Raw genomic sequence first — 25,947 nt, forward strand, 5'->3', positions numbered from 1 at the left:
TATAAGGAAGAGAAAAGGTAATCTGTGCGGGTACATCAGGGCATAATAAGAGGGCATAATAATGGTGTATATAAATAATAATTCATAGATACTGTATGTGGCCGGTGTCGCACTGATAAATGGCCCCCGATCTTATCCGTTTTTGGAACACACTACATATTTTGCATCGCCATATTCTGAGAGCCAGAACATTTTTATTTTTTCACCACTGGAGCCGTGTGAGGGCTTATTTGTTGCGGGACAATCTGTACTTTTCATTGGTACGATTTTGGGGTACATGCGATTTTTTTGATCACTTTTTATTCCATTTTTTTGCAATCCGGGTGACCAAAAACAAGCAATTCTGACAATGTTTTTTAGTTTATTCTGAGAGCCATAACATTTTTATTTTTCATTCAAAAAAGCTGTGTAAGGGCTTGTTTTTTGCGGGACGGGTTGTAGTTTTTTTTGGTACTATTTTCGGGTACATGCGACTTTTTGATCACTTTATTCTCAATTTTGGGAGTGGTGGTGACCAAAAAAATAGCGATTGTGGTGTAGTTTTTTTAATTGATTTTTTTGTTGGGATGTTCATCGTGCAGGAAAAAATAACATTACAGTTTTATAGTTTGGGTCGTTACGAACACGGCGATACCAAATGTGTACTTTTTTTTTTTTAAAGTGTTCATTTTTTTCCTAGAATGAAAGTCTTATTATAAGAAAAAAATAATTTTTTGTTTATATAACTTATAACTTATTTTGAAAACATTTTTATTACTTTTTTCACTTGTCCCACTAGGGGACATTTAGACTTGCAGCTTTGATGGCTGCTAGAGTACATTACACTACCTGCGTAATGTATTCCAACTGTCATTGTGACGTGACAGTCACACTGACAGGAAGCCTCGGAGGATCGACCAGAGGCTTCTCCTCTGAGGCTTCCGTACATGGCAAACCGGAGGTCATTGTCTGGCCTCCGATTGCCACGACAAGCATCGGCAGCCCCCACTTTGTGGGGGCTGCCGATGTGCTCCAAACCCCTTAAATGTGGCGAACGCAATCTGTCGCCGCATTTATGGGGTTAATTGCCGAAATCAGCGGCGATGGTCCGCTGACCGGCAAGACTGAAGTGTCAGCTGTCGGGGAGAGCTGACCTGCTGGTTCCCGTACACTGTCCGTTAAGACAGTGTGCGCCGGGAACTACTGTGCAACTGTACGTCCTGATGCGGGAAGCAAGCCCTCTGCAGGAAGTACAGTTGCGGCGCAGCGCGTGAAGAGGTAAAGGAGGCTCTGTCACCACATTATAAGTGGCCTATATTGTACATGATGTGATCGGCGCTGTAATGTAGATTACAGCAGTTTTTTTATTTAGAAAACAATTTTTGACGGAGTTATGACCTATATTAGCTTTATGCTAATGAGTTTCTCAATGGACAACTGGGCGTGTATATGACCAAGTGGGCGTTGTACAGAGGAGTGTATGACGCTGGCCAATCAGTGACCAATCAGCGTCATACACTTCTCTCCATTCATTTACACTGCAAATAGCGATACAGCTATATCGCTATGTGCAGTCACATAAACACACTGTAACGCTACTCGTGTCATGACAATGAATATACATTACCTCCAGCCAGGACGTGATGTGTATTACACATCAGCAGGCGTAGTCTATACTGTAACTCACAGAGACGCTACAGAAGTGGTGAGGAGAATGAATACACATCACGTCCTGGCTGGAGGTAATGTATATTCATTGTCATGACACGAGTAGCGTTACAGTGTGTTTATGTGGCTGCAAATAGCGATATAGGTATATCTCTATTTGCAGTGTAAATAAATGGAGAGAAGTGTATGACGCTGATTGGTCAGCGTCATACACTCCTCTCCACAACACCCACTTGGTCATATAGTAAAACACGCCCAGTTGTCCATTGAGAAACTCATTACCATAAAGCTAATATAGGTCATAACTGTGAAAATGATCGTTTTTCTAAATAAAAAACACTGCTGTAATCTACATTACAGCGCCGATCACATCATGTACAAGATAGGCCACTTATAATGTGGTGACAGAGACTCTTTAATTCCATGTTTTACATTTTTATTACGAGCAGACAAAATCACTAAAATTGTGAAAAAACACTTTTTGTTTTTGCACTCCTCCCATTCTGCCCTGGGTGATTTTAATTAGTTTAATGTTGGTTTCTACCATCCCCAGATATATATATATGCAGGCTTAGTTCCAGTTCAGGGTGTATGTGCAGAGTAGGTCCCCACCTTATAGGGGTCACCTTGTCGTGGCAGGTGGGCAAACACTTTTTGATCAAAATGTGCACCAAGAACTTCCCTATTGTAAGTAGATTTAGCAGTAATGCATATTTATTTATATTTAGTGGTTTAGGTTACACTGGTGTTCGCAGTGTGCCGTCGCCATTCTTTTTCTGCTGTATATTTGCAGTCACAGGTGTTCTTGCACCTGCATACACATTTTATATCATTTTGTTGGAATGTGCAGTTCAAACGTTTGTGTTGTTTATGTGATTTTATATATATATATATATATATATATATATATATATACACACATATACACACACACACAAACACTGTACAGCTCTAACATTTAGTCGTCTTTTTTCTCCATCGCCTTGGATTGCTGTGAGGGGAGAGTGAAGGAGGCTATAAGGCTCCATTTCCTCACCGTTTTTCACCGCCATTTGCCATACGTTTTTCATGGACTTGAAAAAAATTTTTTTTTTTTTTAAAAATGGATAAATTTTATTCGTTTTTATTGTCCAAGCCATCTGAAAGCACCACAGTGCCCATGTAGATAGTCCCGCAATACCACTGTAGACAGTGCCGCATTGCCCTCTGTAAATAGTGCCACAGTGCCCACATCGTGCCACAGTGGCCATATGTAGATAGTGCTAGACCCCCTGTAGACAGTACCACACCCCCTGTAGATCGAGCCACCCCCCCCTGCAGATAGCAGCAACACCCCCCGTAATTGCCACTCCCTTCCTGTAGATAGCACCACTGTAGCTCCATGTAGGAGTGGAATCCCTCTGGCCGGGGATTCCGCTCCTAGAGGGAGCCCCTGATGTTTTCTAGCCATATAAAGACAGTGACGTCAAGGGCTAACTCTAAAAGCGGAATCCCCTGAGTGTCAGCAACGCTGTGGCCGGGGATTCCGCTCCAGGAGTAGCTCCTGACGTCACTGTTCATATATGGATAGTGAAGCCAGGGGCTTCTCCCGTAGCGAAATCCCCTGTCAGAATATCGGCCGGGGAATCCGCTCCTAGAAAGAGCTCGGACGTCACTGTCCATATATGGATAGTGACACCAGGGGCTTCTCCAGTAGGTGAATCCCCGGTCAGAGTATCAGGGATTCCTAGAGACCACAAAAACCAGAAGAAAATTCCTTTTATTCAATTTTTTTCTGTAACACAGAAGTTTTTACCAGAGAAACGCAACTCAATTTTTATTTCCCAGACTCTGCAGTTTTTAGTAATATCCCACATGTGGTCCTAGTGTGCTAGTTGACTGAAGCACAGGATACAGCAGCAAAGGAGCTTCTAGAGGATTTTGGGGCCTCCTTTTTAATTAGAATATATTTTAGGCACCATGTCAGGTTTGAAGAGGTCTTGTGGTCCTAAAAAAGTGTAAAGCGCCCAAAAGTGACCATTTGGCAAACTACACCCCTCAAGGAATTTTTTTGAGGGGTATAGTAAGCATTTGGACCCCACAGGTTTTTGGCTGCATTTAGTGGAATTAGGCTGTGAAATTGAAAATCACATATTTTTCCAATAAAACATGCACAGTTTTACAAGGAATAAAATGAGAAAAAAGCACCACGACATTTGAAAAGCAATTTCTCCCGATTACGGCAATACGCCATATGTGGTAATAAACTGCTGGTTGGACAGACGGCAGGGCTCAAAAGGGAAGGAGCACCATTTGGCTTTTGGAGTTCATATGGCTGGGTTCACACGGAGTTGTTTGCAGGAGGAAAATCTGCTTCAAAATTCCGTTTAGAATTTTGAGGAAGATTTTCCTGCCTGCACGCCGATTTTCGCAGCGTTTTTCACCCGCGGCCACGGGCTTTCTCTGCCTCCCATTGATGTCAATGGAAGGTCAGAAGCGTAAACGTCCAAAGATAGGGCATGTCCCTTTTTCCCGCGAGCCGGTTTTTCCGCTCGTGGGGAAAAAACGCCTCCCATTGATCCCATTTGGCAAACTATACACCTTAAGGAATCTATCTAGGGCTATAGTGAGAATTTAGACTCCACAGGTCTTTTGCAGAATTTATTGAAATTAGGCAGTGAAAATGAATATCAAAATTTTTTTTTACTAAAATTATGCATTTTTACAAGAGAAAGGAGAAAGAGCGCCCCAACATTTGTAGGTTAATTTATCCAGAGTACGGTAATACCCCATATGTGGTCACAACCTGCTGGTTGGACAAACAGCAGGGCTCAGAAAGGCAAAAGCGCTCTTTGGCATGTCTATTTTGCTGGATTAGTTGCTGGGCGCCATGTCGTAGAGCTTCTGAGGTACCAGTACAGGGGAAACATCTTAAAAGTTACTCCATTTTGGAAACTACAGCCCTTGGGGAGCTCATTTAGCGGAGTAGTGAGCATTTACACCCCACAGGTTTTTCATACATTAGAATTAGGCCGTGAAAGGGAAAAATGTAATTTAAAAAAAAAAAACTAAATGTAGCTTAGCCTCCAATTTCTCATTTTGACATGCAATAATAGAAGAAATTGAGTAACAAATTGTGTGGTGTTTTTCTCCAGAGTATGGCAATACCCCATATGTGGCCCTAAACGGCTGTTTAAGTACTTGGCAGGGCTCAGAAGGGAAGGAACGCCATTTGGCGCGCAGATTTTGCTGGATTGGTGTTCAGGCACCATGTTGCATTTGCAGAGCTTCTTGAGGTACCAGAGTCCAGTGGCAACACCCCAAAGTGACCCCAAAGTAAGTTACATCTCTAAAGGAATTTATTTTCCTGGACATACGCCAGCGCTCAGGTGTGAAGAGCACTATTGCGCATTTAATGCCTATTTTGGTGATTTTCACAGCATTGACCCACAATGGCAGAGGCTCTGTGGTCAAATAGCAAATACAAACCCAAAAGAAGTGCCCTTATTTTGAAAACTATACCCCTTAAGGCGTTTAAGGGGTGCAGTAAGTATTTTGACCCAAAAGGTGTTTTTTTTACTAGAAAATAATGCGTAGTGGATTTTCCACTGATCTGCCATTTCAGTAATTAAATTCAAAAAGTAAAACTCATTATATAGATTCATTACACACAGAGTAATCTATTTCCAGCATTTTTTTCTTTTAATGTTGACGATTATGGCTACAGTGAATGAAAACCAAAAATTGTGTGTCTCAGAAAATTTGATTATAATATAAGCCCATTTTCAAAAATGATTTTTAATACCGAGATCTGCCAGACACAGCTTCTGTGTCGACGCCCGTGGTTAATCAGTCTGCACCTGCTCCTAGGTCTGATAGAGTGACTGAATCTGCTACCACTCAGGCTGGGAGGCTCAGGAGTGGGAGAACCTATCACAGCCTGGCCAGACGGTTCTAGCTCCCGCCCTCGGTCTATTTATACCTTCATTTCCTGCTTGTCTCTGCCTGTGATTCTTTCCTGTTTCCTGGCTCTGCTGCTTCTGCTATCATTATTGACCTTGCTTCATTTTGACCCTGGCTTTACGGACTTTGCTCCTGCTCTGCGTTTGGTACCTCGTACACTCCTGGTTTGACTCGGCTCATTCACTACTCTTGTTGCTCACGGTCTTGCCGTGGGCAACTGCCCCATTTCCCTTAGCTTCTGTGTACCCTTGTCTGTTTGTCTGTCGTGCACATATTGAGCGTAGGGACCGTCGCCCAGTTGTACGCCGTCGCCTAGGACGGGCCGTGCAAGTAGGCAGGGACTGAGTGGTGGGTAGATTAGGGCTCATCTGTCTGTCTCCCTACCCCGTCATTACAGTTGGCCTACTGAAATGTACAGTATATGCACTTTATACTTGGTCGGGGCTCCTGCATGAATTACTGCATCAAGGCGGCGTGGCATGGAGGTGATCAGCCTGTGGCACTGCTGAGGTATTATGGAAGCCCAGGTTGCTTGGATAGAGGCCTTCAGCTCATCTGCATTGTTGGGTCTGGTGTCTCATCTTCCTCTTGACAATACCAGGTCAGGCAAGTTTGCTGGCCAATCAAGCACAGTGATATGTTGGTTATTAAACCAGGTATTGGAACTTTTGGCAGTGTGGACAGGTGCCAAGTCCTGCTGGAAAATGAAATCAGCATCTCCATAACGCTCATCAGCAGAGGGAAGCATGAAGTGCTCTAACATTTCCTGCTAGACGGCTGCGTTGACTCTGCACTTTTACATAGTTTACATAGTTTGTACGGTTGAAAAAAGACATGTCCATCAAGTTCAACCAAGTTAGAACACAGTGGACCAACACCAGCAGATGACATGGCTCCCCAAACCATCACCGACTGTGCAAACTTCACACTGGACCACAAGCAACTTGGATTGACGCCTCTCCCCTCTTCCTCCAGACTCTGGGACCTTGACTTCCAAATGAAATGCAAAATTTACTTTCATCTGAAAACAGGACCAATGAGCAACAGCTTATCCTTAGTCCAGGTAAGACGCTTCGGACGTTGTCTCTGGGTCATGACTGGCTTGACACAAGGAATGCGACAGTTATAGCCCATGTCCTGGATAGGTCTGTGTGTGGTGGCTCTTGAAGCACTGACTCCAGCCGCAGTCCACTCCTTGTGAATCTCCCCCAGATTCTTGAATGGCCTTTTCTTGACAATCCTTTCAAGGCTGTGGTTATCCCTGTTGCTTCTGCACCTTTTTCTACCACACTTTTTCCTTCCTCCCAACTTTCCATTAATATACTTGGATACAGCACTCTGTAAACAGCCAGCTTCTTTAGCCATGTCCTTTTGTAGCTTATCCTCCTTGTGGAGGGTGTCAATGACTGTCTTCTGGACAATTGTCAAGTCAGCAGTCTTCCCCATGATTGTGTAGCCTACTGAACCAGACTGTTGGACCATTTAAAGGCTTAGGAAACCTTTGCAGATGTATTTGTGTTGATTAGCTGATTAGAGTGTGACATCATGAGTCTACAATCTTCAACTTTTACCCAATATTCTAATTTTCTGAGTGTCTAAATTTTGGGTTTTCATTAACGGTTAGCCATAATAATCAACATTAATAGAAAAAAATGCTGTAAATAGAACAGTGTGTGTGTGTGTGTGTGTGTGTGTGTGTGTGTGTGTGTGTGTGTGTGTGTGTAATGGATCTATATAATATGAGTTTCACTTTTTTAATTGAATTACTGAAATAAATTAATTTTTTGATATTAGAATTAATTGAGAAGCACCTGTATGTAGATGTAAACTGCTGTTTGGGCACACTTTAGGGTTCAGAAGGGAGGAAGCACCATTTGACTTTTGGAGTGCAGATTTTGCTTAGTGATAGTTTTGTTTGGGGTTTTACTGGTATTTCAGTTTATAATGTGGGGGCATATGTAAGCTGTGCGGAGTACATCGGGGTATAATAATAGGGTACTGATCTTATCCGCTTTTGGAACACATTCTGCACCTTTTGTGTCGCCATATTCTGAAAGCTAGAACATTTTTAATTTTCTCCACCAGAGCTGTGGGAGGGCTTCTTTTTTGCGAGACAATCTGTAGTTTTCATTCTATTTTTTTTTAAGAGGCGTGGTGACTAAAAAACAGCAATTCTACTATTGTTCTTTATTTATTTTTTAGTGTTCCCTGTGGGCTATAAATGACACACGTTATTGAGCAGGTCTATACGATTATGGCGACACCATACGTATAAAGTTTGATGTTTTTACGGCGTTTGCACAATAAAATACTTTTAAAAAAAAAAATCATTTACTTTTTGTGTCGCCATATTCTAAGAGCCATAACTTTTATTTTTCCATCAAGAAAGCTCTGCGAGGGCTTGTTTTTTGCGTAACGAACTGTAGCTTTGATTAGTACCATTCTTGGGTACATGTGACTTTTTGATCTCTTTTTATTCCATTTTTTGGGAGGTGAAGTGACTGAAAAAAATAGCGATTCTGTTTTTTTTTTAAGGATACTTTTATAGTTCAGGCTGTTACGATACTAGTAATGTATAGTTTATTCTTTATTTATTTCATAATAAAGGACTTGATAAAAGAAAAAGGGGCGATTCTTATTTTTATTACTTTAAAACGTATTTTATTTAAATAAAAAATTTTTTTGTCCCACCAGGGGACTTAAAGAGGCTCTGTCACCACATTATAAGTGCCGTATTTTGTACATAATGTGATCGGAGCTGTAATGTAGATTACAGCAGTGTTTTTTATTTCGAAAAACGATCATTTTTGACGGAGTTATGACCTATTTTAGCTTTATGCTAATGAGTTTCTTAATGGACAACTGGGCGTGTTTTACTTTTTGACCAAGTGGGCGTTGTGGAGAGAAGTGTATGACGCTGACCAATCAGTGACCAATCAGCGTCAAACACTTTTCCCCATTCATTTACACAGCACATAGCGATATAGCTATATCGCTATGTGCAGCCACAGACACACACACACTAACGTTACTGAAGTGTCCTGACAGGGAATAGACATCACTACCAGCCAGGACGGGATGTCTATTCATAATCCTGACACTTCAGTAACGTTTGTGAGAGATTTACAGCAAGGCAAGCGTAATTTCGTTTTAAATGACAGTTTACAGCGTAATCTCGCGAGATTACGCTTGCCTTGCTGTAAATCTCACACAAACGTTACCGAAGTGTCAGGATTTTGAATAGACATCACGTCCTGGCTGGAGGTGATGCCTATTCATTGTCAGGACACTTGAGTACCGTTAATGTGTGTGTATGTGGCTGCACATAGTGATCTAGTAAGATTACTATGTGCTGTGTAAATGAATGGAGAGAAGTGTATGACACTGATTGGTCAGCGTCATACACTTCTCCCCACAATGCCCACTTGGTCAAAAAGTAAAACACGCCCAGTTGTCCATTAAGAAAGTCATTAGCATAAAGCTAATATAGGTCATTACTCCGTCGAAAATTATAGTTTTTCTAAATAAAAAAAAACACTGCTGTAATCTACATTACAGTGTCGATCAGTTATGTACAAGATAGGGCACTTATGATGTGGTGACAGTGTCTTTTTAAAGGCAGGAAGCCCTGATCACTATTCTAATACACTGTTCTACATGCATAGTGCAGTTTTTTAGAGCTGTCAGTTACTCACTGACAGCAAGCATAGTGGGTCCTGCCTTTGGCAGGACCTACTATGCTTCCGTAGATGGCAGGCCATTGTTAGGCCTCCGGTTGCTACAGCAACAATTAGCAGAATTCTAACCCCTTATAAGCCGTGATCGCTATTGAACACGGTGTCCAAGGGGTTAATCGTAAGGGACCACTGCGATCGGCCCCTGGGGGAGGAGCTGTGACAGCAGTTGTCACAGCTCAGATGTGACAGGAGGGGGGCGGAATGGCTGTTATTCCCATGACGTACTATTACCTCACTGAGCGCGAACAACGCGCTCAGCATGACTGAATAGAAAGTCAAGGAGCGGTAAGAGGTTAAAGTAACATTTTTCTGGATATGCTCTTTAAATACATAAACACGTATAGAGGTACTGAACATTTACACCTACCTTCTACTATGCTAGACTTGGCAAGGAATCCAGATGATGTTTTCAGGGCACCGTTGAAGACAACAAAACTTGCTCCAGTAACTAGGAAGCAATTTTAAAAAAAGAATTAATACACACATACAATACAGTTTCTGAATGCAAAATAATATACATCAAGCTGAATACATGATCTAACCCTTTCAGGTACACTTTTCATGCTTGCTGCACACATCAAGACCTTTAAGACCAGTGGAATGAATAGTGTAGGACTACGAGTCTCAATGGATATCGACATGGCAACAGCCTTCCAGCGACCTCTGGGGGGGTAATACAGGAACTTTTTTTCCATATGGTCACCCCTCTTACCAATGAGAGAGGATCTGTGCTCTATGATTGTCACATTCAGGGGGGTTGGTGTCTTTATTTTTTACTAAAGGGGTGAAAATATGAGCAGTTGCATATCTAATCACCCCTGGGCGTCAGATCATTCATCGATTTAGTGAGGTTTATTTTTTTTTTTAATTCCAGGTTTCATTTGTGTGTCAAAAGCATGAAAACTATCTCAGCAGCGAAAGAGTTAAAGTGTGACTTACTCCACCAATTTAAATATAAAAGTAAGATTTTGCTAATATAGTGGACAAGTTGTACCAAGGCCCGTCACCAAAAGTTCAGAGAAAACCATCACAAGCCATTCTGCCTACAACGTTATTATGATCTTATGATAATAAAGATAGTAAATCCTCTCCTCGTGAATCAGTCATTCCACATGTAAACATTTCTTTCTGCAAAGAGGTCGTATGTATTACAATTGTGGCCCAGGTGCCACGAGATGTAAATAATCCTGTAGTCAAAACGTATGAACACTATCTGACCACATTTATTTCCAGTACTAGATAATGTATTGGGGCCTTTAGTGCACTACTAAGGTTGCAATAAACTTTTGACATTATTACAGTTGTATAACATTATCTATTAGCTTTATTTTTATAAAACATTACAACCACTGTAAACTATTGTTGGACTCTGAGGTACATGGCGATGTGATCATTATCACCTATAGTATCACATCCTGTTGTAGTCAAAACTTTGTGTTACTTCCATTAAGTGGACACAACAGGTGGGAAGCAATGTAGCTACACGATGGGACACGGTGTGGGTGTTGGCATCTGAGGTCACTATGTCGTCCTAGCCTTAAAAGAAGCTTTCCAGTAAAAAAAATATGTCTTAAATTCACTGAGTGTTTGAAATACCTAGTTTGTTTTCCCTAGTAAGGTTTTGATTTGTCACTGGTCTATGTCTTTAGGGATATATACTGTAATGTGACGATATCACTGTATTTTATTCAAAATGCAACCTGCTTCTTGTTTGATACACAGTGCAGACTGCAGTAATGTCATTGCTTAGTACAAGTGCGAATGCACTAACATTGCCACTATTATCTCTATGACCTGCTGGAGATCTGAGGTATATATATATATATATATATATATATATATATATATATATATTAACTTTGTTACAACCGGATGTGGAGCTGGTTTCCAATAGTTTATTGCTATTATGGATTTTTCTATTTTTCATAACTTGGATCTTGTTATTTGTTATATAGATTTTTATATTTTTATATATTTATTTATAATATTTTTATTGATCCCACAAAGAGCCTGCCTACTTATGCTAGCTCATGACAGGGGGATCGTGGGAAATATAGTAACAGTGGTGAGGTGTTGCTTAGCGAGGGGACGCAAGAAGGAGCGCTGCCCCAGAGAGAAGATTAAGAAGATGCTCCCAAGATGGCACCGATCCTCGATAAAGGTGAAAATGCAGTTATGTAAAGCTGTAAACTGGGAATAGTTGCCAGTATATATTACTAAAACTATATTGGAGTTAAATGAGACCCCCCAAAAAAAACAACCACTGGAGTGCTTCTTTAAACCCAAAGCGACATCCGATGTACAGTTATGTTGGATGTGTGCTACCCCAAGATGCCGCTGAGCCTGCACTATACAAGGCGGGTGTTGGCTGTTTCAAACAGCTGACATCCAACTGCAATGGCCGATTCTAGCCGCTTAACCCCTCAGATGCTGCGGTCAATTGCAACCATGGTATCTAAGGAACTTGAAACAGGGAGGGGGCTCCCTCTGTCTGCCCATCGGAACACTGCGATGTGCCAATGGGTTGCCATGGCAACTAGAGACCTAACAAAGGCCTCCAGGCCTGCCCTGGCTATATGCCTATTAGGCCTTGCTAGAGGCATGTCCTGATATATTGCCGGTCAGTGTATCACTGAGTGGGACAAAAAAAAAAAGTGAAAATCTAGTTTATTTAGCATGCCACACAAAAAGCATCACAGGTTGCAAGCTGTGCATATTTAGTCTCAGATGACTAAATGTGTTTATAGTAATCACAGCTTGTATAGGTCTAAGGAGACCGAGTTATATTCTAAAAATGTGCCCTACACAAAATAGTTCATGAATACAAAAATGAATTCACGGTCAGATAAAATAGAGTACAGTCGATGCAAACTGCGTTTCCAGTATAAATCCTCACCTTTCCTGGGCTGTCCAGCAGCGCTGTTGGCTTGCGTCTGATAGATTCCATCACTATTCTGAACACAAACCAGATGGGAGTCTGAATCCAAACTAAAGCTAGCACCGATGCTTATGACGTGTTCATTGCAGGAATGAATCACTTTAAGAATCTATTAAATACAAAAAAAAAAAAAAGGTTTCTTTTAAAGACCAGGTAAACATTTGACAACAAACACCCAAAAATGGAAAAGATAAAATTCACACCATCGTTTTTTGTTTTATTTAAACAGGCTCTGTCACCACATTATAAGTGCCCTATCTTGTACATAATGTGGTGATCGGCGCTGTAATGTAGATAACAGCAGTGTTTTTTTATTTAGAAAAATGATCAATTTATGACCTATTTTAGATTTGTGCGAATGACTTTCTTGATGCCCAACTGGGTCTGTTTTACTTTTTGACCAAGTGGGCGTTGTGGAGAGAAGTGTATGACGCTGACCAATCAGTGTCATACACTTCTCCCCATTCATTTACTCTGAACATAGTGATCCTGCGTTGTTCACTATGTGCAGCCACATACACACACATTAACGTTACTGAAGTGTCCTGACAGTGAATAGACATCACTTCCAGCCAGGACGCGATGTCTATTCACAATCCCGACACTTCGGTAACGTTTGTGTGGGAGTTAATGACAACAAGCGTGATCTCGCGAGATCACGCTCTAAGATGTCATTACAGCGTGATCTCGTGAGATCACGCGTGCGGTCATTAAGTCTCACAGAAACATTACCGAAGTGTCGGGATTGTGAATAGACATTGCGTCCTGGCTGGAAGCGATGTCTATTCACTCTCAAGGCACTTCAGTAACGTTAATGTGTGAGTATGTGACTGCACATCATGATCTAGCAAGATAACTATGTGCTGAGTAAATGAATGGAGAGAAGTGTATGACACTGATTGGTCAGCGTCATACACCTCTCTCTACAAGGCCCACTTGGTAAAAAAGTAAAAACACGCCCAGTTGGGCATTAACCCCTTCCCGCGATTGGGCGTGACTATACGTCCGGAATGTAAGTGATTTCCCGCATTCGGGCGTACAGTTACGCCCAAGCTTCAAACTGTCACCATGTCAACAGACATGGTGACAGCGTCCCGATCGCAACTGTCATAGACAGTTGCCGAGCAGGACTTGCGGGCACAGGACCAATCAGAGTGGTCCCGTGCCGGAACGAGCTGTGATTGGCCAGTCAGTACTGACAGGCCAATCGCTGTGTCCCTAGATTGCCCACTGCCCGAGTTCCCTGTTAGGTAGCAATGCCACGGCTCATTTAGTTTTTCCCCTGGTAGGTAGGGTACCCTTACTAATTGAATACAGCAGGGTCTGTTCTCATTCCACGGTTGAGAGTAGCGGTTTATTTTTTGATAAAAAATTTTTTTTAAATAAAAGTGTGTTCGTTAGTTAGGTAGCAAGACTTTATTAGTATGGCCAAAAGAGTCTTCTCAGCAGAGGAAGCATAAGCGCGAGTGAAGGTGAAGAGCAGTTCGTGTTTCCATCTTCCTCTGAATCCAGTGACTGAGTCTGCACCCCCCAGTCGGCACAGAAGAGCTGTAGGTCCTGCTCTGCCTGAGCTGACACGGGAAGCTGCGGACAATTATACCCCCAGGTGCCTGTGTTTACAGCCCCCTCAGGCATTGAAATTGAAATTACCGGTTTCAGCCCCATTGATTATTTTAAACTTTTTTTTTCAGACGCCCTTTTAGAGTTAATGGTCCAGCAGACCAACATCTATGTGGAACAGTTTATTGCCCAGAACCCCGACTCTTAATATGGGAGAAGCCAAAATTGGACCCCCACAAACCCAGTGGAATTGCGGAAGTTTTGGGGCATATTTTTAAGTTTTGGTCTCATAAAAAAGCCTAGTATTAGAGACTATTGGTCCACTGATATTTTATATAATACCCCCCTTTACCGCACAGTAATGACAAGGAAGCGATTCGAAGCCATCCTGAAGTTCCTTCATTACAATGATAATAGTCAGTGCCCACTCCCACAGGACCCGAATTTTGATAGGCTATATAAAATAAGACCATTGATTGCCCACTACTCCCAAATTTTTTCCCAAGTTTATACCCCCCAACAAAATATTTCGGCGGATGAATCCCTAGTCAGCTTCAAGGGTAGACTGCACTTCAGGCAGTATCTACCCAATAAAAGAGCCCGGTACGGCATAAAGCTCTACAAGCTGTGCGAAAGTGCCACCGGTTACACATACTCTTTTAGGGTCTATGAGGGAAAAAGACTCCCATATAGATCCCCCAGAATGCCCCCCCTTCCTTGGAATTAGTGGAAAGATCGTATGGGATCTTATCCATCCTTTACTTGGCAAAGGATATCATCTTTATCTGGACAACTTTTATAACAGTGTCCCATTACTAAAAGTTCTCCCGTCCAGATCCACCTTGGCATGCGGAACAATCCGCAAAAATCAGAAGGGCCTCCCCAAAACATTGCTGGGTCAGATCCTAAAATTAGGAGAGAGCAGAGCTGTCTGCAGCGACGACCTGCTCCTCCTCAAGTATAGGGATAAAAGGGACGTCCTTATACTGACCAGCATACACGACAGCAGCCTAGTCCCTGTACGTGGATCCACCACCCAAGTCCCAAAACCATATTGCGTACAGTAGTACAACAAATATATGGGTGGCGTTGACCTGTCCGACCAGGTTATAAAACCATACAGCGCCATGCGCAAGACCACAGTATGGTATAAGAAGCTGTCTGTGCATCTTACACAGATGGCTTTATACAACGCCTTTGTCCTCTGCAGATATGCCAGCAGTGGGGATACGTTTCTGCAATTTCAGGAAAAGGTCATCAAGTCCCTGATATTTGGTGACCAGGAAGGAGGGCAGTTCATCCGGCTCTTCCGTCAGCAGGATAATTCCCGGCCAGCATTTCCCCACAGAAATTCCCCCCACTGAAAAAAAACAGAAGCCCCCAAAAAAATGCAGTGTGTGTGTGCCAAGCGAGGCATTTGTAAGGACACCACATACCAATGCGAGACGTGTCCCACAAATCCCGGCCTGTGCATGAAACAATGTTTCAAAATATATCACACCTCCTTGGGTTTTTAATTTATTTATTCTTTATTCACCTTCTCTGTCTCCCATATTGGCCATGACCAATTATTCATTTTTTTACTGACCAGCCCCATTTAAAATTTTGATCTTTTAAAATTTGTAAAACCACCTAAAACAAAACTAAAAATTCGCACTATACCCGAGGGAGTGTCTGTCTCATCCAGGTTGCAAATCTGGGTGAGAGGAATAAATCCAGAGGAGATTGGTTGTCTCAGCAAATCTTTTTTTGCGGAGGCCTTTGATTTATTTTTTGGGCTGGATTTTATGGAATGGTGGGTAGGTTGGTAGTGGGACCTGACATTCCCTCTCCCTCCATTGCGAGTTTTCCAGGTTGTCCTCCTTATTTACTAAAATTAAAGTATTTCTTATTATACCCCTAGATGAATAACTAGAGGGTTGTCACTTCACAAATTAAAAATTCTCACTATACCCCTAGATGAATACCTTGAAAGATGTTACATTACAATCTAAATCTCACTATACCACTAGATTAATTCTTTGAGGGGTTTAGTTTCCTAAATGGAGTCACTTTTCTGGGTTTCTAATGTTTTGACACCCTAGAGCCTCTGTTTTCATGACACAGGGCAGTAAATGCCATCGTAGTAGGCCTCAGATGTTGCATGGTGCTCTTTACCTTCTGAGCCCCGCCACATGCTCAAACAGCAGTTTATCTCCACAAATGGGGTATTGCCGTATTCAGGAGAAATTGCGTAACAAACTGTGGGTGCTGTTTCTCCTTTAACCCCTTGTGAAAATTATGAATTTGGGGCTAAAGCAACATTTTCTTTGAAAAAAATCAAAATTGTATTAGTTTACTGCCCAGTGTATGAAACACCTGTGGGGTCAAACTGCTCACTACACCACTTGAAAAATTCCTTGAGGGGTGTAGTTTCCCAAATAGTCACTTTTGGGGTGTTTCCACTGCACTGGTACCTTTACAAATGCGACATGGTGCAGAGAAATCAATCCAGCACTCCAAAGGCTAAATGGCGTGCCTTCCCTTCAGAGTCCTGCCGCTTGCCCAAACAGCAGTTTATGACCACATGCTTGGTATTTCCGTACCCTCGAGAAGTTGCTTTACAAATGTTGGGGTGCTTTTCCTCATTTATTTGTTGAAAAAAATAAAAATTTTGAGGTAAAGCTACATCTTCTTGGAAAATAATGTAATTTTTCATTTTCACTTCCCAATTCTAATGAAATCTATGAAACACCTGTGGGGTCAAAATGCTCACTACACCCCTAGATTAATTCCTCAAGGGCTGTAGTTTACCAAATGGAGTCACTTTTGGGGGGTTTCCTTTGTTTCAGCACCACAAGACCTCTTCTAACCTGACATGGTGCCTGAAATATAATTTAAGAAAAGCAAGGCCCAAAAATCCTCTAGGTACTCCTTCGCTTCTGGGGCTTTTGTTTCAGTCCAGTAGCACACTAGGGCCACATGTGGGATATTTCTAGAAACTGCAGAATCAGGGCAATAAATATTCAGTTGTGTTTCTCTGGTAAAAACCTTCTGTATTACAGGAAAAATTGATTAAAATGGAATTTCTGCAAAAAAAAAAATGAAATTTGCGAATTTCCCTTCCACTTTGCTTTAATTCCTGTGAAACGCATAAAGGGTTAAGAAACTTTCTAAATGATGTTTTGAATACTTTAAGGGGTGCAGTTTTTAAAATGGGGTGATTTGTGGGGGTTCCTCATATATAAGGCCCTCAAAGCCACTTCAAAACTGAACTGGTCCCTAAGAAAAAAAAAATAGGCTTTTGACATTTTCTTGAAAATGTGAGAAATTGCTGCTAAACTTATAAGCCTTGTAACGTCCTAAAAAAATAAAAAGGGTGTTCAACGATGCCAATCTAAAGTAGACACATGGGAAATGTTAGCTAGTGACTATTTTGTGTGGTATAACTATGCGTCTTACAAGCAGATACATTTGAATTTAGAAAATGCAAATTTTATCTACATTTTGGTGTTTTTCACACAAAAATATTGAATATATCGACCAAATTTTTTCACTAACTTAAAGTACAATATGTCACGAGAAAACAATCTCAGAATCGCTTGGATAGGTAAAAGCATTCCCAAGTTATTACCACATAAAGTGACACGTCAGATTTAAAAAATGAGGCTGTCATTTGGTCCAAAAGTGGCTGGGTTATGAAAGTCATTAGCATAAATCTAAAATAGGTCATAAATTGATTGTTTTTCTAAATAAAAAAACACTGCTGTAATCTACATTACAGCGCCGATCACATTATGTAGAAGATAGGCCACTTATAATGTGGTGACAGAGCCTCTTTAAGCAATATTAAAAACTATATATTTTTAGTCTTTAGACTATTTATATTACAATCGTGATAAAAACACACATTGATCTAATACTAAAAAATACAGTGGGAAACATTAAAACTAGTGCTAGGAAAAAGTGGAGCAGATGAACTTCACAACCAAGGCATTCATTTTCCAAAGAACATCTGAGAAAGGAGGGCTAAAAATCTAAATTGGTTGCTGTAGGAAACTGCCCCACTTTTCATTTGCACTAGTTGTGATAAATCCCCCCCCCCCACTATGTCAATAAGTGGTACAGGTAATAATGTAAAAGGTATCATTGAAATATTGCATCTGGAGGATAGCAAGAAATACCAAGTAAAACGTACTCAAAAGTAAATCTTTGCTTTTTAGAATGTTGGTCGAAGGATTTTCTGACTTTGTGGCAAGTCTAATTTAAGGCCTTGTTCACATAGTGAATTAGAATCTTTTTGGGCAAAACAAAAAAAAAACAAAAAAAACATGCAAAACTGCACTGTGTAAGCTGTAAATGAAATTATGATGCAGAATAAAGAGAAGCTCACCTCATTATGTCGCTTAGAAGGGATCTTTATGCAGCTTTTGCCCATTTCCATGTGGATTACCAAACCCTCTACATGCGGAATAGTATACTGGTAATTTCTGAGGTCCTGCAAAAAAAAAAAGGCGGGGTCACCGTTGTAGCACATATGTATTTAAAGTTAAACTCCAGGCAAAAACTGAATAATTAGCTTTTGGTGTGTCTTTTTGCAAAACGCAGCTGGGGAACAAAGTGATAGAGCAGGAGTCAGCAACCTAAGGCGAGTGTGCCACAGCTGGCACGCGAAGCATGTTTGCCTGGCACGCTGAGTCGTAAGTCCAGCAAGTGCTCTCCAGCCTAAACCTAGCCTTATGTCACCCCTTGGCTTGATTGACGGCTCTAGCATGAGCCAACATCACTGGTTCCTTCAGGGCCAGAGACTAAAAAGGTTAAAGACGTCATTCTCACTTACACAGTGCAGTTCTATAAACGGCGGCTGTCGCCACGAATACCACGTTTCCCCTTATCCTTTATAAGCCACATAAGCCTTCCAAGGAACACTAAGTGAGCGCCACATATCTGTGTAAGCAGATCCTCACACATGAATTCCACCCTCAGCCCCTCATGTAGCAGGCTTACTGCAGACCACCGTGAGGTCTATGTTCAGCTCAGTCACCCCATATGCACTACAGATAAGTCATCTATGCAAAGAAAGTCAGGGACAAGGGTCCCACTGAAATGCAAGTTTAATTAACTGATTACTAGTTTTATATCAAATATATAGAAACACTTTGTGTTATATGACTTTCATGTTGCATGGCACACAATTCATCTTTGATTTAAAACAAAAAAAAATTGGCAAGCCGCACAAAAAAGGTTGCGGACTCCTGTTATAGAGGCAGTTTTAGAAGAGGCCTATAAGAAAATGCTGGGGGACATCGGTATTGACCAGTATAACTGGAGGGAGGGTAAAGTACCAAAACTCCAGCCAAAAGATAATTTTTTTTTTACGTTTTTGCTCCAGTTTTTGTTTTTTTTAAATATATTTCTATAAAATATGCAGAATACTTACAGTTAATAGGTTTATTATAGTATGTCCAATCTCTCCGAAAACAGATTTTCGATGTCTGCGACTTATTACAGGAGATGGGTATACTGAAGGAATCAAACAAAGACATAGTTAGGATAACTAAAGGGCAGTTTTAATCATGGTCAAAGCTAGGCAACCTATTGCTTCTAGATAAAAACATCCAGTCATTGACAAAGAACTATCGTTCAACTCAAAGTGCAATTACTGTTGATTTATATGTCCGGAGTGGATTCAATTATTTGAAGCGTTACTTTTTAAGCATTCAGTTGCGTAATTTTTCAGGAAAAGTATAAAGGGCTTGTCGATCTCTGAACAAGTCCATTGAGTAGAACATGTGGACTTGTTCAGTAAGAGCCCTGACTACACATGCTCAGTATTAGTCAGCAGGAAATGTAAGGCCATTATTGCAGGTCAGGCAGCGATCAGAATATAGAGGCGGCCGCCACATTTTTTGACAAGCTCAGGCTAATGAATATTTATAAGCAGTCATTTTTATTTAGAAACAAAATAAAAGTGAGGAGAACCACAATGTAAAGCACAGATGCCACTAGTGTGAAGTGTGGAGGGTTCTGTTTGTTAGGCAGCCCACACATCGATGTTGTACTAAAATCCTTAAAAGGCTATGGACACATTTGCACAGAAATGTTTTGTTTTTTTTGTTGCAAAATGAAGCAACTTTCTAACATCGCACACTACTTCCTGACTTTTTCCTGTTCTTCCGCTCCCCTTTTCGTGGTGTTAAAGCTTGTTCACACGGAGGAAAATTTATATGGATTCCAATGAGTTTTCCATGTCAGAATTACGCCACCTTTTCACGGCGGTCTAATCAACGTCCTGCACGGGTCTCCTGCTCGAACGGCAGATTGCGGCCGTTTAATCCCTCAAATTCCGCGGTCTTTAGCAACCACTGCATTTGAGTTGTTTACAGAAGGAGGGAGCTCCCTCTGTCACCCATCGGCGGCCCGCAAACGCAATTACGGGCATCCGATGGGGTGCCATGGCAGCCGGAGGCTTAACAAACGCCCCCAGGCCTGCCCTGGCTATATGCTATTAGGACGTGCCAGAGGCATGTCCTAATAGATGCCTGTCCGTTTTATACTGACAGGCAATAATGCTTTGGTATACAAAGTATACCAAAGCATTATATCTGCGATCTAAAGATCGCATAGTGAAGTCCCCTAGTGAGACTGAAAAAATTATGTGAAATAAAAATAGGTACACAAAAAAATAAACCCTTTTTTTGCCATACAAAAAAAATGGTTTTATTTAGTAAAAGTGTCAAAATAAAAACCACACATATATGGTATCCCCACAATTGTAATGACCCAAAAAATAAAGTTAGTGTATTAAACCGCAATGTGAATGCCGTAAAAAAAACAAAAACGCATAAACCAATACCAAAATTACTATTTTTTCCCATCCCCCCCCCCCAAAACATAATAATAAAAGGTGAATCATTAAGTCCCATGTGCCCCAAAATGGTAGCAATGAAGTCCCACAAAAAACAAGCCCTCATATGGCGACATTGACTGAAAAATGAAAAAAGTTATGGCTCTTGGAAAGCAGTGATGCAAAATAAAACAATTTTAGTTCAAAAGTGTTCGTTCTGCAAAAGTAGTAAAAGATAAAAAAAACTACACATATTTGGTATCACCGTAATCGTACCGTCCCATAGAATAAAGGTAGCATGTTTTACTCTGCACACTAAACGGCGTAAATGTAAAATGCATAGAACAATGGCTAAATTGCTGGTTTTTTTTATCCCCCCCAAAAAAAAGTTAATAAAAAAATTCTATATACACCCCAAAGCGGTGCCATTGAAAAATACAACTCATCCCACAAAAAACAAGTCCTCATACAAGGGGTTAATGCATCCAATTGTTTACACGTTGTTGAAATTTTATGCGTGCAGAAACACGGCAGTATTTACTGCAAAGCCAAAATCAGGATCTCTACCAAATCCACGTCAGATTTTTCCTCAGAATAAATCTTCTGTGTGGACATGGTCTTAGAGATGGCATCAGGGACGGGGGAGGAGGTTGTACATGGCAGATCAGAGTGTGTAAAAGGTGGAAAACACCATGTCTTCAGGGAGGGCAAATCAAACAATCTATAGGGAATCAGAGTAAAGATATGGAGGAATGTACACACGGCAGTCTGCAGAGGGGAGGGGGTGAATCTGTGGAAAAAGAGAGGACAGCACACCAGTGAGACTGTGAGGGGATCATACACTTAGCATCAGGAGATGTCCCTCATGGGCTGTAGAAGAAAAAAGCAGCAGCAGTGAGATCTAGTAAAGGCAGCATACTCTTGGACACACAGAACTACAGATTGTATTACTGGGAGGGACATGTAATCTCCATGTCAAGGGGTTTGAAAATGAATGAAAAATGGAGATTGCAGCCTTAAACTTAGTGCAACTATTTAGGACACAGCCTTGTTTTGGCCTTAAGGCTCAGAAACCATTTTTCAAATCTGACATATTTCACTTTATGTGGTAATAACGTCGGAATGCTTAAACCTATCCAAGCGATTCTGAGACTGTTTTCTCGTGACACTTTGGGCTTCATGTTCGTGGTAAAATTTGGTCGATATATTCAGTGTTTATTTGTGAAAAATTGCAAAATTTAGAGAAAATTTACAAAAAATTGCATTTTTCAGAATTTAAATGCATCTGCTTGAAAAACAGACGGTTATACCACCCACAATAGTCACTAGTTCACATTTCCCATATGTCTACTTTAGATTGGCATCGTTTTTTGAACATTATTTTATTTTTCTTGGACGTTACAAGGCTTAGAACATAAACAGCAATTTCTCATATTCTTAAGAAAATTTTAAAAGCCTTTTTTTGAAGGTACCTGTTCAGTTCTGAAGTGGATTTGAGGGGCCTATGTATTAGAAACCCCCATAAAACACCCCATTTTAAAAACTAGACCCCTCAAAGTATTCAAAACAGCAGTTATAAAGTTTTTTAACCCTTCAGGCATTTCACAGGAATTAAAGCAAAGTGGAAATGAAATTTGCAAATTTCATTTTTTCTGCTGAATTTCAATTTTATTCAATTTTTTTCTGTAACAGAGAAGGTTTTACCAGAGAAATACTACTAAATATGTATTGTCCAGATTCTGCAGTTTTTAGAAATGTCCCACATGTGGCTCTACTGCGCTCGTGGAATAAAACACAAGCCCTAGAAGCAAAGAAGCACCTAGTGCATTTTGAGGCCTCTTTTTTTATTAGAATATATTTTAGGCAGCATGCCAGGTTTGAAGAGGTGTTGAGGTATCAAAACAATGGAAACCCACCAGAAGTGACCCCATTTTGGAAATTACACCCCTCAAGGAATTCATTTATGGCTTTTGTTATTTTGACCGCACAGTTTTTTCACAGCACCTATTTGAATTGGGCTGTGAAATGAAAAAAATGATATTTTTTCCAATAAGATGTAATTTTTGATCAAAATTTCTTATTTTCACAGGGAACAACATACCCCATTTTGTTGCCCAATTTGTCCTTAGTGCGGCAATACCCCATTTGTGGTGATAAACTGCCGTTTGGGCCCATGGGAGGGCTCAGAAGGAAAGGACCACCATTTGGCCTACTGGAGCTTTTCTGGTGCTAAGTCATGTATGCAGAAGCCCCTGAGGTACCAGTACAGTTGAAACCCCCGAGAAGTGACCCCATTTTAAAAACTACACCCCTTAAGACATTCATCTAGAGGTGTAGTGAGCATTTTGACCCCACAGGTACTGTGTAAAAGATAATGCGCAGCAGATGGTGCAGTGTGAGATTTGCAATTTTATATATATATATATGCCATTTCAGTGTCCAATATAGTGTGCCCAGAATGCGCCACCGGAGATCTACACCCCTTAAATTGTAATGTGGGTTCTCCTGGGTACGGCAATACCCTACATGTGGCTGTTATCAGCTGCCTGGGCATACGGCAGGGCTCAGAAGGGAAAGATGAGGGGGGTAAGCTGTGCGGAGTGCATCAGGGTAAATTAAAAATCAAGGGATGTATGATACATTTTAAAACAATCTTTTATACAGAGCCCTGGTTTTTCGGGACACATGTCACATTGGCATATTGTGTTCTTCCTTATCCCCCTCTTATAGCAGACTCTGCACCTCTTTTGACTCTTTCCCTTTCCACCGGTTTGGGGAACTTCTCCTGAAAAGTGTTGCCCTGGTACGATGCGTGTGGCCTCGCTTCCAGAAGTACTGGGTGCCCCCCCTTCCTGGTCCCTAAAGATTAGATCTTGAAATTCCAGGAAAGTTCCCCTCTGGCCTGCACATCGACGTAGCACGTACGCATTGTACAAAGCCATCTGTATGATGTGCCCGGCCAGCTTCTTATACCACACCGCATGGCGCTGTAGGGCTTCAGGATTTGATCTTACAAGTCCATGCCTCCCATGTACCTATTGTAGTCCAGGATGCAGTCTGGTTTGGGGGTGGCCTTTCCTTCATATATCCTAAATCTGTAGGTATACCCTGATGCACTCTCACAGCTTATACATCTTCACGCCATACCTTGCCCTCTTACCCGGCAGGTACTGGCGGAATTGAACCCTCCCTTTAAAATGTACCAGGGACTCATCAATAGAAAAACACTTCTCGGGGGTGTATGCTTGGGAAAACCGGGCACTGAAACGGTCTAATAGGGGTCTCCGTTTATACAAACGGTCAAAACTGGGGTAATCTCGGGGTGGGCACGGCTCATTATCAGTATAATGTAAGAAGCGAAGTATTGCCTCATTTATTTATTTTTCTAGGTTCCAGTTCAGTTCTGAAGTTGCTTTGAGGGGCCCAGATATTAGAAACCCCTATCAAACACCCCATTTTAGAAACTAGACCCCTCAAAGTATTCACAACAGCATTTAGAAAGTTTATGAACCCTTTAGGTGTTTCACAGAAATTTAGAGCAAAGTAGAGGTGAAATTTACTTTTTTTTTTTGTCAGAAAATCCTTTTTATAACATTTTTTTCATAACACAAAAGGATTTATCAGAGAAACGCAACTTAATACGTATTGCCCAGATTCTGCAGTTTAGAGAAATATCCCACACGTGGCCCTCGGGCGGTAATGGACTGAAGCACCGGCCTCCGAAGCAAAGGAGCACCTAGCGGATTTTGAGCCCTCTTTTTTATTAGGCACCATGTCCGGTTTGAAGAGGTCTTGTGGTGCCAAAACATTGGAAACCCCCAAAAAGTGACCCCAATTTGGAAACTAGACCCCTTGAGGAATCCATTGTAGTTTTCATGGGGTGCATGTGACTTTTTGATCAGTTTTTATTCTATTTTTAGGTGGCGCGGTGACTAATAAACAGCAATTCTACTATTGTTTTTTTATTCTATTTTTTTTACAGCGTTCACCGTGCGCTATAAATGACACATTCACTTTATTCTGCGGGGCGATACGATTACGGCGATACCAGATGTTTATAGTTTTTTTTTATGTCTTATGGCGTTTGCACAATAAAATACGTTTTGTAAACAATCATTTACTTTTGTGTTACCTTATTCTAAGAGCCATAACGTTTTTATTTTTCAATCAATAAAGCCGTGCGAGGACTTATTTTTTGCGTAACGAACTGTAGTTTCGATCAGTACCATTTTTAGGTACATGCGACTTTTTGATCTCTTTATTCCATTTTTTGGGAGGTGAAGTGACCAAAGAATTGTGATTGTGGTACGGTTTATTATTTATTTTTTTTACGGCGTTCACCGTGCGGGATAAATAACAAAATAATTTTGTCGTTCAGGCCGTTACGGACGCGGCGATACCAATTATGTATAGTTTATTTGTTTGTTTATATATTTTTATTAATAATAAATGACTGATGAGGTAAAAAGTGGGACTTTTACTTTTATTACTTTTAAAACTTTTATTTTCTTATTTTTACACATGTTTTTGTAACTTTTTTTTTACTTTATTACTTTGTCCCACTAGGGGACTTGAGGGCAGGAGGCCCTGATCGCTATTCTAATACACTGCACTACATGCGTAGTGCAGTGTATTAGAACTGTCAGCTACTCACTGACAGCAAGCATAGTGGGTCCTCACGTTGTCAGGACCCACTAGGCTTCCGTCTATGGCATAGCCGGACGCCATTGTTTGGTGTCCGGTTGCCATAGTCACCATCGCCAGCCGCTATCGTGTAGCAGGCCGGCGATGGCGGATTAACCCCTGAGAAGCCGCGATCGCTATTGAACGCGGCTTCTGAGGGGTTAATCAGCGGGGGAGCTCCGCGATCGGTCCCGGCACATTGAGCAGTGATAGTCTGCTGTCGGAAACAGCAGCTATCACAGCTCATGAACGCGCCCCGCGCGAACGGCGCCGTGTTTACTCCATGACCTACTATTAGGTCACTGAGCGCGAACGCTACAGTTAGCATGACCTAATAGTAGGTCATGGAGCGTTAAGGGGTTAAACATGCACCGTCTTAGAGGCATTTTGCGCTTAATTTCTCCACTTATCATGCTCCTATCCCCCTTCCAATACCTCCGAAATGTTTACTCTCTGAATTTACTGCTAAAAATCTCTCAAGAAGAGAGGGAATAGCAGCTCACTGAAAGATATGATTACTTGCTGCCCATAGTAGTCAATGTAGAGGGGAGGGGTAGGAGGACGCAGGAGCAGAGTGAAAGAGATGCAGATTGAGACACACAAAGATGCTGCTG

General features: G+C 41.3%; 1 protein-coding gene and 1 long non-coding RNA gene across 6 annotated transcripts in view; one reads left to right on the top strand and one right to left on the bottom strand.

Moving 5' to 3' along the window:
* The window catches only part of ZFYVE16 (zinc finger FYVE-type containing 16), an 86,572-nt gene that overhangs the window by 12,757 nt on the left and 47,868 nt on the right, over positions 1–25,947 (bottom strand). For all 4 annotated transcript variants that reach the window (XM_075837869.1, XM_075837889.1, XM_075837879.1 and 1 more), the window contains 4 exons: positions 19,244–19,326; positions 18,197–18,301; positions 12,223–12,373; positions 9,694–9,774 (listed from right to left, as the gene is read on the bottom strand). In XM_075837869.1, coding sequence (XP_075693984.1) covers positions 9,694–9,774; positions 12,223–12,373; positions 18,197–18,301; positions 19,244–19,326 — 420 coding nt within the window. The remainder of the gene's footprint in view (positions 1–9,693; positions 9,775–12,222; positions 12,374–18,196; positions 18,302–19,243; positions 19,327–25,947) is intronic.
* Positions 9,379–10,415, top strand: LOC142660878 (uncharacterized). Of its 2 annotated transcripts, XR_012850578.1 has the most exons (3): positions 9,380–9,611; positions 9,877–9,997; positions 10,201–10,415. It is a non-coding gene; the product is annotated as an uncharacterized LOC142660878 (long non-coding RNA). The 2 variants fall into 2 exon arrangements; XR_012850577.1 differs by lacking the exon at positions 9,877–9,997 and having other exon boundaries at positions 9,379–9,611.

Source organism: Rhinoderma darwinii, chromosome 1 (assembly GCF_050947455.1).
Source record: "Rhinoderma darwinii isolate aRhiDar2 chromosome 1, aRhiDar2.hap1, whole genome shotgun sequence".
Classification (NCBI taxonomy): Eukaryota; Metazoa; Chordata; class Amphibia; order Anura; family Rhinodermatidae; genus Rhinoderma; species Rhinoderma darwinii.